The sequence below is a fragment of the Lutra lutra genome, chromosome 7 (assembly GCF_902655055.1).
Source record: "Lutra lutra chromosome 7, mLutLut1.2, whole genome shotgun sequence".
NCBI classification, from domain to species: Eukaryota; Metazoa; Chordata; class Mammalia; order Carnivora; family Mustelidae; genus Lutra; species Lutra lutra.
The window spans coordinates 61,316,676-61,331,808 of NC_062284.1; the positions used below are offsets into that span (position 1 = coordinate 61,316,676).

The following is a 15,133-nucleotide window of genomic DNA, read 5'->3' on the forward strand; positions in this document are numbered from 1 at the left end:
CTTAAAGTGAGACTCTCTTTTTACTAGTGACCCCAAGCAGCAGGATATCCTATTATAGTATGATTCTCTGGAATATTCCTTTTTCATGGAAAAGTCCCAAATTGTGAGTTGTTAAATCACCACTGGAAGTACGTGGGATTCAGACACCGGGCAACTGCTCAATTTCTGTGCTGTTGGCACTTTTCTGAGAACCCAGGGAAAGTAAAAATCTTTTAAAGTTCAGTACAAAATGCTATGATGCAGAAATATCTTTCAATTCCTTATCAGAGAAAAGCTGGAAGTCTTCCTGCAACGAAGGGGAATCCTCTACCTCCTATGTGCATCAGAGGTCACCAGGTGGTCCCACCAAACTGATAGAAATCATCTCAGACTGCAACTGGGAGGAGGATCGGAACAAGATTTTGAGCATCTTATCCCAGCACATCAATAGCAACATGCCACAGTCACTTAAGGTGGGCAACTTCATCATTGAGTTGGCTTCTCAGCGAAAGAGCCGGGGTGAGAAGAACCCTCCTGTTTATTCTTCTCGTGTGAAAATCTCTATGCCATCATGCCAAGACCAAGATGATATGGCTGAGAAATCTGGATCAGAGACTCCTGATGGTCCATTATCCCCTGGGAAAATGGATGATATCTCTCCTGTGCAGACAGATGCCCTGGCTTCAGTGAGGGAGAGATTACATGGAGGCAAAGGTCTGCCTTTTTACGCAGGGCTTTCTCCTGCAGGGAAGCTTGTGGCCTATAAACGTAAACCCAGTTCAAGCACATCTGGGCTTATCCAGGTGAGAATTGCCTTTAATCTGGATGTAGCACCTTTTTCTACTTAGGTAACATCTCGATTTTTCAGAGCCCTTTGTGGGCCTTATATCATTTATCTTCACATTTCCTGGGAACTGGGTGACAAACCATCTCTTTTTGTAATAGGCCTAGTTTATAAATGCATACCTCGAGTAAATTTTTGACACATTTACAAACGAACTGTGGAGCCCTATATTAGCTTATGATTTTATTTCTATCTTCTCAGAAAGTTCCTAACTCTCAAAATTTTACTGCTTGGGCTCTACTGATACTTTGACAACTATACTAAGGAGTTCCATCTAGTTCTTGGGATTATTATTAATAAATAGCTTTCAAAACAAAACAAGGTGAAATTGATTATAAGATAGTAGTATATGGTTGGAAGCTTGGAGAAAATTTTAGTTTTGCAAGGTGTTACTGAAAAGTATAAAACTTCTAAAAATTGCATTTTTTTCTTTATTTGGTCCATAGTAGGGTTTTTGCTAATATGATGATTGTCATAGTACAAATAAATCCTTGTTGTTTAGTAATTTAGACAGGTTATATTAGTAAAACTACACCGGCATCTAGAAAAGCCTTTGGAAGGAGAAGTTTTGAAGTAAAATGTAATTTTAGTAAAAAGGTTTTCTCCTCTTGCTCAGTGATATTAAATGCACTTTTATGTCAGAGTAGCAAATGGGTGGAAGTGTCTGACATGCTTGCTACGGTTACTTGACTTTATTAGCTTGACCACTTCTCTGGGCTGTGGACTGTTCCATTAATATGACTCTTTGACTTATCTACTTAATTAAAAACTTTTTATTGCAGTTTAGTCTTGATGGTGCTATGTAACTGGTTCTGTTGGTATTTCTTGAGGGGAACAGTGTTTTCTTATTTCATTTATTGTTTGATACTTTGAGAACAGAGACTGAGAACTGAGCTCATTTCTAGTGAGACTTGGGGACCCCCCCCCCAAATACAGGTTTAGAAATTTGTGTTCTCTCCTGTCTAGGAAAGCCACAATAAAATACGATTTTGCCTAAGCGGTCAGGCCCCTGTAATGTAGGCTTTGGGGAAGCTGTTGAATAGTCTTCAGAGCAAGCCCCAAAGGAGAAGATGAGGTATTTTAGACCTCCAGAGACCCTGAAAAACTACAGTAAACTTTCCTTTAGGTTGGAAAGATCACATTCTTTATATCAAACTCGAGGCAGAGATATTCCTGATCTATCTGGGAATAATTGTGGTTTCATTTAAGTAATAAAGAGTAATTTTTGTCTTTGAGGAGAGGTTGGCTTGCTGTAGCTATTCTCTTTACCAGTTTCCTATTACTTTAGAGAGTAGGGGTTTCTCCACCACACTTCACCCTCTCCCCCTTTCAGTGATGGAAAGGAGGAACAGAAAAGGATGTCTTCTCTAGTCACCCAGGAATAGGACTTTGAGGACATGGGTAAGAAATTAGAGAAGGTTTTTTTTTTCCTTTCTTTTTTAAAAAAACAATTGTGCAGTCCCAGATGGACAGTGTGTCAGCTCAGGCAGTAGAGAAAAATCCTTACCTTATTTATTGACTACTTGTTCTGGTTGCCAGTGATTGTTTCTAAAGTTATAATTGAGTTTCTTCTAGCTTTTATCTTGAGCTCAAGTTTTGTCCAAGACATAACAGTATCTTCAGAGTTGAGTGTTTTAAAGACTGAAGGGGGAACCTTTTGGGTTAGGATATTATAACAATGGCTTTCTTGAAACTTAAAAGTAGATTCACCATCTATTTTTCAAATATGAAGGATGCTTGAAGGGACCCTTGAGAGGGCTTAACTGTGCCTCCTTGGTCTTGTCAGAGAGATTCTGTTGAACACAGCTATTCATTTTTTGGTGGTGATTGTTAATAGTTTAATCACAATTGCTTAAGTAAAACCGTTGGATGATTCCTTAGATTTGACTGTGCCTCTCACATATCTAGGAGCAGATATTGATGAACTAAGATAGTCTGTTTCCAAACTACCAAAATGAAGATGAGATTAGTTCAGAATATCAGATGGCAGCTTTTTTTTTTCACCTTCTAATATTCAGATTATGTATCAAATGGAAAAAGTCCATTTCTTTTTCCCTTTAAATCTGAAGAATAGACCTTTAAAACCTTGTAAAAATGATACCCCTGTCAAGGGAGATAAGTTAGCAAGAGAATTTTATCTTTACAGAATTTCTCTTTGCCACTTGTTTCAGGTTAATGGTAAGAGTTACCCGCAGGCTAAGTTGCTATTGGGACAGATGGGGGCATTGCATCCAGCCAATAGGCTAGCTGCTTATATCACAGGCAGGTTGCGACCCTCAGTCCTGGACCTCTCAACCCTCAGTACTGTCATCTCCAAGGTAGCATCCAATGCCAAGGTGGCTGCATCCAGGAAACCACGTACCCTGTTGCCTTCAACATCCAATTGCAAAACGGCATCCTCCTCTGGCCCTACAACAAATCGCCCTGGGAAGAATCTGAAGGCATTCGTCCCGGCAAAAAGACCAATTGGTAAGTTGAACTGTATATATATTTTAGAAAGGCCTGTGCCTTGGTGCTTGGCCAGTGGATACAAGTATAGAGGTCGTGAAAATTAGAGAAATATAGAATTGGCATTGTTCTTATTCTTGATGGCTGTCTTTCCTGACCTTGTCTGTTTTTGGTAATTCTTCCTGACCACTTATGATAGTAGATGAATTGAACTCTAGTTAATAGTTAATTTCCAGACTTTTAGACTGGTTTTATTAATATAGAAAAGACTTAGATTTTTAATTTTGTTTTTTAAAAAAGGAAGACTTACTCTTAAATACTTTACCTAATTTAATATTTCTTTTATGGGCACTGGTATTTTTGTAACCAGTCATATATATGTTCCTTGAACTTATGAAACCAAGGAGCTAGCAAATCCAAGGGGGTTGAGTTTGTGTAGTATAGGCTTAGAATAAAAAGCTCTTGAAAAACAAGTTGGAAGTGTTGCTTTATTCTATTTATCCTGTTCTGTGAATGAAAACCTCATTTGTTTAATATTTCAATGCTGGAGTCTGTAATAAATTACCTTCTGAAAGTATTTTGTGTTTTAGCATTGCGAGTATATGTAGTCAGTTTATTGAATTCTTCTTTTTGTTGTTCATATCTGTTTAGGACTCTAAGTGTCCATTGCTGTATTCTTATTCCTCTGATGGGAAATTGAAATAATCCGGCTGAATGCTGGAGTTATATGAAGATGGAGGACAAGCATTGTATGCCTTAAAAAGACCCCATTTTACCATTTTTAAAGTAGCTTTAACTGGTGATTTTAAGTCCTCTCCTGCCCTCTTTTGAAAAGTGTCTTTATACACTTCAGAAATAATGTAAAACTTAACTGTCTCATAAGAGGATAGCAGTTACAAAGAAGCGGAGGTGCTGGGACAGGAGGAAGTGGTGAAACAAGTTTTTAAAATTAGAGTTAGGGGAAGAAAAATCTCCTTACGACGTTCTTCACTGTTTAGATGATGAAGTTGTGTGCTGCTGTATTGCCTTTTTTTTTTTTTTTTTTTTAAAGATTTTTATTCATTTATTTGACAGAGAGAGATCACAAGCAGGCAGAGAGGCAGGCAGAGAGAGAGGAGGAAGCAGGCTCCCTGCTGAGCAGAGAGCCCGATGCAGGGCTCGATCCCAGGACTCTGAGATCATGACCTGAGCCGAAGGCAGTGGCTTAACCCACTGAGCCACCCAGGTGCCCCGCTGTATTGCCTTTTTAGTGTCCTGGCAATTTGGCTATATTGCACAGTCAAAAGAATCTTAGTAGGAACACCCAGTTTTAATCCCTTTCATAGTATTATAAAGGTTTGGTTTGGGTTGAGAGAAGTGTTTGATTTCTGTGGGTGGAAATTGGCACATATCATGCAGGTAGGTAGTACCTGTAAGAAATTGACCCAGTGGTGCACAATAAATGTTGATAAACACAATCACTAAGAGGATAAAATATGAGAACTGAAGATATTTGACCTGCAAATTTTTATTTGCAGCGGCTCGACCCTCTCCTGGTGGTGTGTTCACACAGTTTGTGATGAGTAAAGTTGGAGCCCTGCAGCAGAAGATACCTGGAGTTAGCACACCCCAACCCCTAACAGGGCCACAGAAGTTCAGTATCAGACCTTCTCCAGTAATGGTCGTCACACCTGTGGTTTCTTCTGAGCCAGTTCAGGTGTGCAGCCCTGTGACTGCTGCTGTCACTACTACCACCCCTCAAGTGTTTTTAGAGAATGTTACTGCTGTGACACCTATGACTGCTCTTTCTGACGTGGGAACTAAAGAAACTACTTATTCTTCTGGTGCCACCACTGCAGGGGTTGTTGAGGTTTCTGAAACTAATACCAGCACCCCTGTAACACCTTCCCAGTCTACAGCCACTGTGAACCTTATCAAAACGACTGGGATAACTACCCCTGTGGCTTCAGTTGCTTTTCCTAAGTCTTTGGTAGCATCTCCTCCAACTATAACTCTTCCTGTTGCTTCCACTGCCTCCACCTCCATAGTCGTGGTGACCACAGCTGCATCTTCCTCCATGGTGACCACACCAACTTCATCTCTGGGCTCTGTTCCCATTATACTCTCGGGAATTGATGGGAGTCCACCAGTGAGCCAGAGACCAGGTAAGGCCTAGATGTTACTAGCTGGTTTACCTACCATACAACTGTTTATATCACTTATGGTTTTGTTAGGATCACGGATATATCAGGGTAACAGTGTGGGTGTTTCTGCTGTAACATGATACATGGATTCCTGAAAACCTTGACCTTCTGCAAAACTGAAAACTGAAAATAATAGACCTCATGGTTAATAAAGGGTTAGGACAAGTTACTAAAAATCTCTGCAACTTTGTAACCAGAGCACTGATAAAAACCGTAACTGGTACTTTGGAGATAAATTGAACAGACTTGACAGATGGTTTAGTGTGGAGCTGGAGATTTTCTGAGGAGATGAAAAATACTCAAAAACAGGGGCGTCTGGGTGGCTCAGTGGGTTAAGCTGCTGCCTTCAGCTCAGGTCATGATCCCAGGTCCTGGGTTCCAGCCCCGCATCGGGCTTTCTGCTCAGCAGGGAGCCTGCTTCCTCCTCTCTCTCTGTCTGCCTCTCTGCCTACTTGTGATTTCTCTCTGTCAAATAAATAAATAAAATCTTAAAAAAAAAATACTCAAAAACATTATAATGGAAATACTGGCTGAATCTGAAATAATGTATGGGAGTGGAGTTCTGAGCCAGTAGAGCCGCCATCAAGATGGGCACAGCACGAAGTGTACTTCTGTGTGCTGAGAGCTAGGTCTGTGCATCTCTGAGGGAACCCAAATGTAGGGATTCCTTTCTGGGGGGTGGGGGTGGGGGCTGTGTGTGCTTCTTTTTATTTTGATTTTTTAAAAGATTTTATTTATTCATTTTCCAGAGAAGAGAGCATGTGCACACATGTGCATGCACACAAGCAGGGGGGAGCCGCAGGCAGTGGGAGAAGCAGGCTCCCGGCTGAGCAGGAAGCATGGTGTGGGGCTCCATCCCAGGACCTGGGATTATGGGATAATGACCTGAGCCGAAGGCAGATGCTTAACTGACTGAGCCACCCAGGCGTCCCTGTGTGTGCTTCCTTTTAATTAAAAAAGAGAACAAAGGGCTTTTGCCATGCTACAGCCAGGCTAAGGGCTTTTCTCTCCTTGCTGAAGATTAAGACTCTAGGTCCTTTTACCTAGTAAAAATCATTTGTGAATCTGACCAACTCCCGTATACTACTGACATTGACATTATCCTTCTATTTATTATTTTGTATGAACTGATTGAGATAGAAATAAGGAGGCATATTTCTTTGTTTAGGAATCTGTACGTTTATCAACTTTTCAGTTAAAGTTTTTTTGTAGGCTTATGTTAAGTGAATATAAAATAGGAATATCCTACACTTGGCTAATTTTTTATATCCTAATTCAACCAGCTAAAATAAATGGTTCTCTTAATGTACTCAGAATTACTATTTAAGAGTGAGAGACTTCACAGGACTTAAGGGGAAATAAGTAGGCAACAATAATTCTTTGGTCATTGATATTTTTCCTACTAAGTATTTTTGCATTTAGTGACATAGTCTAAATCTCTATCAGTGTTTTAGGAATGAAGTGATTTGGGAGTTAGTTTAAAGTTGAAGGTCTTTCCAAAGGATAAATGAATCATGGATTAAATTTGTTGTCTTCTGCTTCTCCCCATATATATAAAATTAAACATGATTAGTTTAATATGCAGTTTCAGAACTGAGATTGTTGTTGATAAAGCCATTTTGATTTCCTGTTGGATCTCAAGGTTTATATCTTGTCATATTTTAACTTGAGATTTTTCTAAAAGATATGGATTCCAACCCTTTACTTCTGTCATGAAGCTATAAAGTAGTTTGTTTAGCTTTTTGTGGTTCGCTGTTTCTCAGATTTCAGTCACTTGGAATATACATTCAGGTATTTTGCTCTGATTCTCATTTGTATTATTATTGACTTAATATTCTTATTTAAATAAACTCCTTTGTTTGCTTAAATGTATTTTTTAAAGGAGCTATTTTACTGTAATTGGAAACCAACATTACTTGTCGTAACAGAGGTTTACTCCATAGATAAATACATTAGAAACAATAATAAAAAGAAATACATTCTAGCTAGCTACCATGTTAATATGTAGCTTGCACTCTGTTAATGAAGAAACCTAGAAAATGCTGATGTAATATCAAAGACTAGTATTTTCTTCTGTATATAATCAGAAGATTAAAATGGAAAAAGAAATTACTTTCTGACAATATGATATGGTGATATACTATATCCATATACCATCTAAAAATATCTTCTGTAATACCACTTGAGGAAATACTAATGTTAACAGATTTTCTTAACTGTTCTTTTTAAAATGGAGCTGACTCTGGTAACTTCTAAGTGTGTAATTTTGTTTTAGGTTCATAAAGAGGATCCCAACTCGGGTACTTAGACATCTGTGACTTTTTCATTTAACTTCTTTTTCCTTTCCCTTCTTAGCCCTACCTGCATGTGAATAAATACTTGAATATTTTGTGTGTCTGTTAAAGGTTGCTTTCATTCTCTGAATTAAGAGTGCTTTGGGTTTGACCCACTCTCTAAAATGTTCTTTGAATAGAAATGTTCAGGAAATTAAGAATGCTTTAACGTGTTTCTTAATTCATATAATAGGTGGATGTTTTTTATTTAAATTGCACCCCCCCCCCCCAACAGTTTGGTCTTCACATTTTATTTCACTTTCAAGAGTAGTTCTGGATCTTACATATAATTTGTCATGTAAATGTTAGGAGCATAATTTCCTTTTAGAAGTTTGATATGTTTTGTGGGTAGAATACTTACCTGATAGTGTCACATGTTAAACTGATTCGTTTGGTTTGTTGATTTTTTTATTTAGCGACAAACTAATGAAAATATTTATTAATAATGTTAAGTAAGTTCACTAATTTGAATGGTAATGTTAGATTAGTTTCATTTCTGCCCAACATCACCGTTACTCCTGCCTTTTTATCCCCGTGACCAAAAATCTGTCTGTAGATTGTTGGTATTATTATTTTTCTCTGTCTTCAGTATTTCTAAATATCTCTTCCAAACGTTGAAGTGGGACTTTAGGTACTATTAATGATTTGAAATTTTTTAAAATTCACATCTTTTGCATTAAATTTTTGCTTTTTCTGTTTGTTTTAAAACTATCTTTTGCCTCTTCCTAACCAGGCTTTATTTCCCTGCTTCTTTGATGTCTCTTAATTTCATTCCATTTTTTGGGGGTATGTATTTTTTTTTTTTTCTTCTGAAAAATAATTTCCACAGATCTTTACGCTTTGGTTATTTGTCAGTGTATTTTAAAAGCCAAGGAGTTTTTTATGCCTCGCAATTTTTAGTCCTTGACTTTATCTTACTTGAGTATGACCTATGAAATGAAGTCATAATTTTAGTGTTAATGACCTGAATTATAAGGTTGAAGAAGAGCATTTTATCATGAATGATCTGTTTAACTTTAATGAGAGTCGAGATTTAGAGGTCTGCCATGTTTTTCATTAGGCAGAGGCATTATCTCTTTAAATGCACCTCTTAACAATTGATGCTTTTTTTCCTTCTTTCTTTTTTTAACCATTCTGAGCGTAAGGTCCTACAATGTCTTGATAATTAGGTTTTAAGATAAATTGTTCTCAGCCATAGGACTGTTAAGTAACGTATGATAGAGGTACAGGATTTCACCAACTGTATAATTCAAATTAGAAATTATTTATAGTGTGGTCAGATCTTATGTCCTAATAGTTTTTCCTATATGGATTAAAGTGAACTGATACTATGTTTCTGTTTTCTGTTTTTCAGAAAATGCCCCTCAGATTCCAGTGGCTACTCCTCAGGTCTCTTCTAACACAGTGAAACGTACTGGACCTCGATTGTTGCTGATTCCAGTGCAGCAAGGTTCTCCTACTCTTAGACCTGTTCCAAACACACAGCTTCAGGGGCATCGGATGGTCTTGCAGCCTGTTAGGAGCCCAAGTGGGATGAATCTATTCAGGCATCCTAACGGGCAGATTGTTCAGCTCCTCCCCTTGCATCAGCTTCGAGGCTCTAATACCCAGCCCAACTTACAGCCTGTTATGTTTCGGAACCCAGGTATAAAACTGGAGATCTTTCTGATGAGTTTTTCTTTTGTTGAATCATTTGGCCGCATGGGATGTTAATACACCAGGATTTCTTAGTCTCTTAGAGTTAACCTGTCAAAAAGAAAAGCATACCTTGAAAGTCTTTATACAGGCAGTGATCATTTAAAAAAAAATTTTTTTTTTTCTTATCAGGCTCTGTGATGGGGATCCGGTTACCTACTCCTTCCAAACCTTCAGAGACTCCACCATCTTCTGCTTCGTCCTCTGCTTTCTCTGTTATGAATCCTGTAATTCAGGCTGTTGGGTCTTCTCCAGCAGTGAATGTTATCACTCAGGCACCATCATTGCTTTCTTCTGGACCTAGTTTTGTGTCTCAGTCTGGTACACTGACCCTGAGGATTTCCCCTCCTGAACCACAAAGCTTTGCAAGTAAAACAGGTTCTGAGACCAAAATAACCTATAGTTCAGGAGGGCAGCCTGTTGGTACAGCCAGTCTTATTCCTCTCCAGTCTGGTAGTTTTGCTTTGTTGCAGCTCCCTGGACAAAAGCCTGTTCCCAGTTCCATTCTTCAACATGTTGCTTCTCTTCAGATGAAAAGAGAGTCTCAGAGTGCAGACCAGAAAGATGGAACAAGCTTTTTAAAAAGAGAGCAGGATACTAAGAAGGCCCTACAGTCAGAAGGAGAAGCTATAGATTCTGGGGCTAATGTAATAAAGCAAAACTCTGGGGCTGCTGCGTCAGAAGAAATCCTGCATGATTCCTTGGTAGATGGGGGTGATCATTTAGATGAAGAATCCCTTACAGAAGAGGGTCCTATAATTGTTAAACCTTCTCAGCACTCCTGTACCACTGGTTCACACCTAGGTGAAGACTATAAAGATGTTGATGAAGAGTATGGGATTAGAAATCTTAACAGTTCCAAAGAAAAACTGACTGTTCTAGAAGTTAAGACCATTTCCAAAAAAGCCAGCAATGTGACAGTCCAAAGTGTAAGTAGTATACAGCTTAAAAAGCTTGGTGATGTGAAAGTGGAACAACAGAAAGGATTAGAAAATCCAGAGGAAAAATCAAATGAATTTCCAGTCATCTCTAAGGAAGAAAGTAAACTCGAATTATCAGGGAGCAAAGTTGTGGAGCAGCAATCTATTCCACAGCCAGAGGCCAAGGAGAAGGGATGTGGAGACTCTCTGGAGAAGGACAGTATTAGGGAGAGATGGAGAAAACACCTGAAGGGCCCTCTGACCCAGAAATGTGTTGGAACTTCACAAGAATGCAAGAAAGAGGCAGATGAGCAGTTAGTTAAAGAAATAAAGACCTGTCAGGAAAATTCTGATGTGTTTCAACAAGATCAAGGCATCTCTGATCTACTTGGAAAAAGTGAAACTACTGAAAATGTCAGAGGTTTAAAAACTGAATGTGATTCTTGGAGTAGGATTTCTAGTCCTACAGCCTTCTCCAGTGTTCCGAGGAGAGCCACAAAAGGGAGCAGAGGGGAAGGACATTTTCAAGGTCACTTACTGCTGTCAGGAGAACAGATACAACCAAAGCAAGAGAAGAAGGGTGGGCGAAGCAGTGCTGACTTGACTGTTTTGGATTTGGAAGAGGAGGATGAGGAAGATGAGAATGAGAAAACCGATGATTCTATTGATGAGATTGTGGATGTTGTTTCTGACTACCAGAGTGAGGAGGTTGATGATGTAGAAAAGGTGGTGAGCCCATTTTTGTTGTGACTGAAACCTCAAGAATTTAAAATGATTTATTAGAGACAGTAGCTTTTGCAGAAGATCACTAAGACTTGATACATTGATTTGGATGCCTAGGTTTAGATCATGATTAAATGACTTCATAGTTTTTAGGCTATGTCAGTCAAGTAACATTTATTGAGCTTATATTGTTCTTTGAGACATACCTGCTATAATGGAAAGGCTGGCTTATGCCTTTGGGGGATAGATGTTTGAGAGTACTTTCAAGTTAGGTTTAAAAAAAAAAAAAAAAAGCCTGAAACTCCTGCTCCTATTTGTGCTCAGGTTTTTTGTTGGTTTTGGTTTTTTTGTTTTGTTTTTGACATTTTCTGTGTGAAGCCTGTCTGGTAGCTACATAAAGAACAGGGAATGGGTAAACTTAAAACTAGAGAACTTACTGCTTACATTTAGAGAAATGTTTCTCTTTTTGGAGAAAAATGGAAAATACCATTTAATATTTTATTATCACCCTGCCCTAAGTTGCTTTTAAAGTATTTCCTGAAATTAAATAGTTTCTAGAGTTTATGTTCTAAACTTTGGTCATCTTTCTTTGTAATATGACTTTTATAATTTTTACAAACATTTTTTCTGAAGCCATTTTTCTAGACTTCCTACTTAAGATTGTAACCCTATCTAAGTGAGAAGCATATAGGGCAGGAGTTGGACACACTTTTTCTGTAAAGGGCTGGATTGTTAACATTTTAGACTTTGTAGGCTGGATGGCTTGTTGTTGGTAACTGGTTGCTGTTACAGCATGAAAGCAGCCATAAACAATAGTTTAAGTGAAAGAGTGTGGCTGTGCTCCAGTAAAACTTGTATTTACAAAAACAGATGGCAGGCTCTCGTATGCTGACGCCTGACAGTGGGGTTTGATGTAAAACATAAGGAGATTGTAGCCAGCTGCCTGGAGGGTGCCCCTAAATCTAAATCCTGTCCCTCTCACTAGGAGCAGATAATATGGCCCTCTGAGGTGATCATCATGCAGTTGGTTTTTTAGAATCTCACTTCATGAGATTCAGTCTCTGTGTTACCTGGTCCTTCTCTGTAAATGCCTAACTGCCTTATACAGATAAAATAGAACAGGAAGATTAGTATTTTAAAACTCAAAAATGTTTAAGTATTCTAATGTTCCTGTGTTGGTTATTTCTTTACCTCGGTTGTCTCATTTGTAAAACGAGGATCTAGCTCTACTATTAGAGGATTCTATATACATTTGCCTTATATTCTATTTGTAGCCTCATCGTTTTTGAGGACAGATAACCTATGGGTAGCTGAAGAATCTGAATTCATTGAGTTTAAGAGTTAGATTGCAAGATCTTCTTGTGCTTTTTACGAAATCTCCCATTGTAAGTCAGCCTGGGTAAGCATCAGACCAAAGACAGTCCAACCTTAAAACCAGTGAAAACTGTTGCTCTCAGTAGAACTGACTTAACAGAAGCTTTAAAGTGTCTTAATCAAGGGATTGGATTTCCTAATAGGGAATCTGCCATATAAGGTACAGAAACCTTTTTAAAAGTATAGGCATTATAGTAAATGATCTGTAAAATCTAAATTCTGCACTGTATTTCTGTACCTGTCCAACACATAGAATATTTTTGTGCATGTGATTAGCGTTATACTGGAATAGTTTAAGGAAAGTAGTGAGTAGCCTCTTTAATCTTCCATTGTGAAGTTTATTGGATATTATTTATAAAGCCTTCAGTTAAAGCCATGCTGTAGGCAGACATTCTTCAGTTTAAACACCATAAAGCATCTTACCTACATTATAATTCAGACTCTTTAGATTCTGTCTACTAGTTAGATTGTGTCAACTTTTTTGATTTAGCTTCCTAGAGTTAATATATATTGCTCACATTGTTTAATAGACATTGTTTGAATTGGGGACCATAATTGATGGCTTGCATTTAGTGTCTGTCAGCCTTATGGAACCTATAATTCATGGGGGTAAGTAATTTTCCCATAAAGTTTAAACAGAATTAATAAGGTGATTGGGATGCTTCATTTTAAGTTATGCCTCTCAGGTATAGTACTGTTATAAACAGATAACATATTTCCAGTTTAGTTTCTGGCATAGTAAACACCACTTTTAAAGGTGGACTTAAGTATATCTACATATTCCATGATTTCTATATTCTGCTGTTAACATAAAATAATACAGTGAGTTTCCATGACAGGTGCTCAATAAATGCTCACTGATTGACTTTTTAAAAAAAAATTTGTGTTAGAATGTGCATGCACATGCACGGGCATGAGTGGAGGAGGAGCAGAGGGAGAGGGATCAGCGGACTCCGAGCGGAGCGTGGAGCCCAATGTGGGGCTCGATCTCACACCCCTGAGACCATGACTTAAGCTGAAATCAGGAGTTGATTGCTAAATCGACTGAGCCCACCTGGGCAGCCCAACTTTTTTTTTTTTTTTTTTAACTGTACAGTAAAGTACAGTAAGTTTGGGCTTTTTTGGTATCTGAAATTCCTCAGAAGCTCTCCTTGTGTGCGATTAAGAGGCTTAGAAGACTGACTCTGGGCTCTATTCTGTTTTCATATTTTCCTTGAGTGCATTTTTGTGGGTATGTGATAAGGGGTTAGCCATGAAGCACTCGTAAAGTAGAACCTGAATTTTTCTCCTTTCCCCCTACCATTCACGAAATTTTACTTCGCTGCTATTTAATCTTAAGATTTATGAAGCTTTAATATATTTGTACCTGAATTTTGTCCACTAGAAATAACACTGAAGCATATACAGCCCTCTGGGGACTCTAGTGATGTCTGTTCAGTATGTATCTATGATTTTTAATGTAGTGCTTGGTTGTTAGCTCTTAACCATATGTTATCTTCTAACTCATTCCTTCTTATGAAAAACAAGTTTGGGATCATCAGTATTTATGGTTTAAAATCAATGTTTGGCCCTGGTTGGTTTTATAAAGGGAGTATTTGGTTGGAAATTTAGGTATGTTTGTTTCCCAATACTTTATTTACTGTTGGATTGCTTTATTTCAGAATAACTGTGTAGAATACATTGAGGATGATGAGGAACAGGTGGACATTGAGACTGTAGAAGAGCTCTCTGAGGAAATTAATGTTTCCCACGTGAAGACCACAGCTGCCCAAACACAGACTTTTAAACAGCCGTAAGTCTTAATTTGTCTTTGGATTTTTGTTTTTTGTTATCGTTGTTTTGTTACCATAAACAAAATTAAATGTTCTGTTGAAGAGCTCTGGATAACTGACCTAGTTTCTTTATTCCTCTAGCTTTTTTCTGATTAGTAGGTGGAGGGGAGCTGGAATTCAGAGGTAATTAACTTGCCTTGGTTATTGCTAGAAGACCATGTGTGAATGTGAATAACCTATGCTTTTGGAGCCTGACACATGGGTAGTAAAATAGTAGTTCTGTTTGTAGCTGTTTAACCTCGGGCAAGTCTTTAATCTGAGTCTTAGATTCTTTAGCTGTGAAATGAGGAAAATGCCCTTAATTTGAAGTATTCTATAAGATAATGTATGTGACTAGGGTAACTGACACAAAAGTGGACTACTCAACAGAAGTTAGTTCCTTTATCTTTTAAGAATAGGCATTAAATTCTGAATTTGGTTACTTTATTGGTTAACAGGTGAGATACAGTTGGGAAATTTTTATGTGTTCAGATGAGATGAAAATAGAGTATGTTCAGGAAAATTTATTCCATTTTCTGTGTTAGTAAACCTTGTAATTTTTAGGGATTGGGGTGTGAGAGATTGATGGAAATAAGATAGAAGTCCTTATTTTGTGCCAGATGTGCTTTTCCTGTTATCTTTTTAACCACCATGTAAAAGAGTAATGAGTTCAGAAAGAGTAATTCTTCATCCCTGATGATGCTGAGAAAGTCTCAGGATGGGGACATAGGTCTAATAATTTTCTTCATTCCAGAGCTATTTGGAGGCTATTTCAGCTGCCTATTGGTTAAGGTCGAAAGAGTTTAAATCTTTTAACAATGTA

General features: G+C 38.0%; 1 protein-coding gene across 21 annotated transcripts in view; it reads left to right on the forward strand.

The window, feature by feature from the left end:
* MGA (MAX dimerization protein MGA) overlaps positions 1 to 15,133 on the forward strand; it is a 176,461-nt gene that overhangs the window by 147,768 nt on the left and 13,560 nt on the right. For 4 of the 21 annotated variants that reach the window (XM_047736813.1, XM_047736812.1, XM_047736810.1 and 1 more), the window contains exons 13-18: positions 268 to 782; positions 2,995 to 3,292; positions 4,789 to 5,415; positions 9,142 to 9,432; positions 9,615 to 11,128; positions 14,161 to 14,291. In XM_047736813.1, the coding sequence (XP_047592769.1) occupies positions 268 to 782; positions 2,995 to 3,292; positions 4,789 to 5,415; positions 9,142 to 9,432; positions 9,615 to 11,128; positions 14,161 to 14,291 (3,376 nt within the window). Of the gene's footprint in view, positions 1 to 267; positions 783 to 2,994; positions 3,293 to 4,788; positions 5,416 to 9,141; positions 9,433 to 9,614; positions 11,129 to 14,160; positions 14,292 to 15,133 lie in introns of those variants that run through there. The other 17 variants (XM_047736818.1, XM_047736814.1, XM_047736816.1 and 14 more) reach the window with 17 other exon arrangements.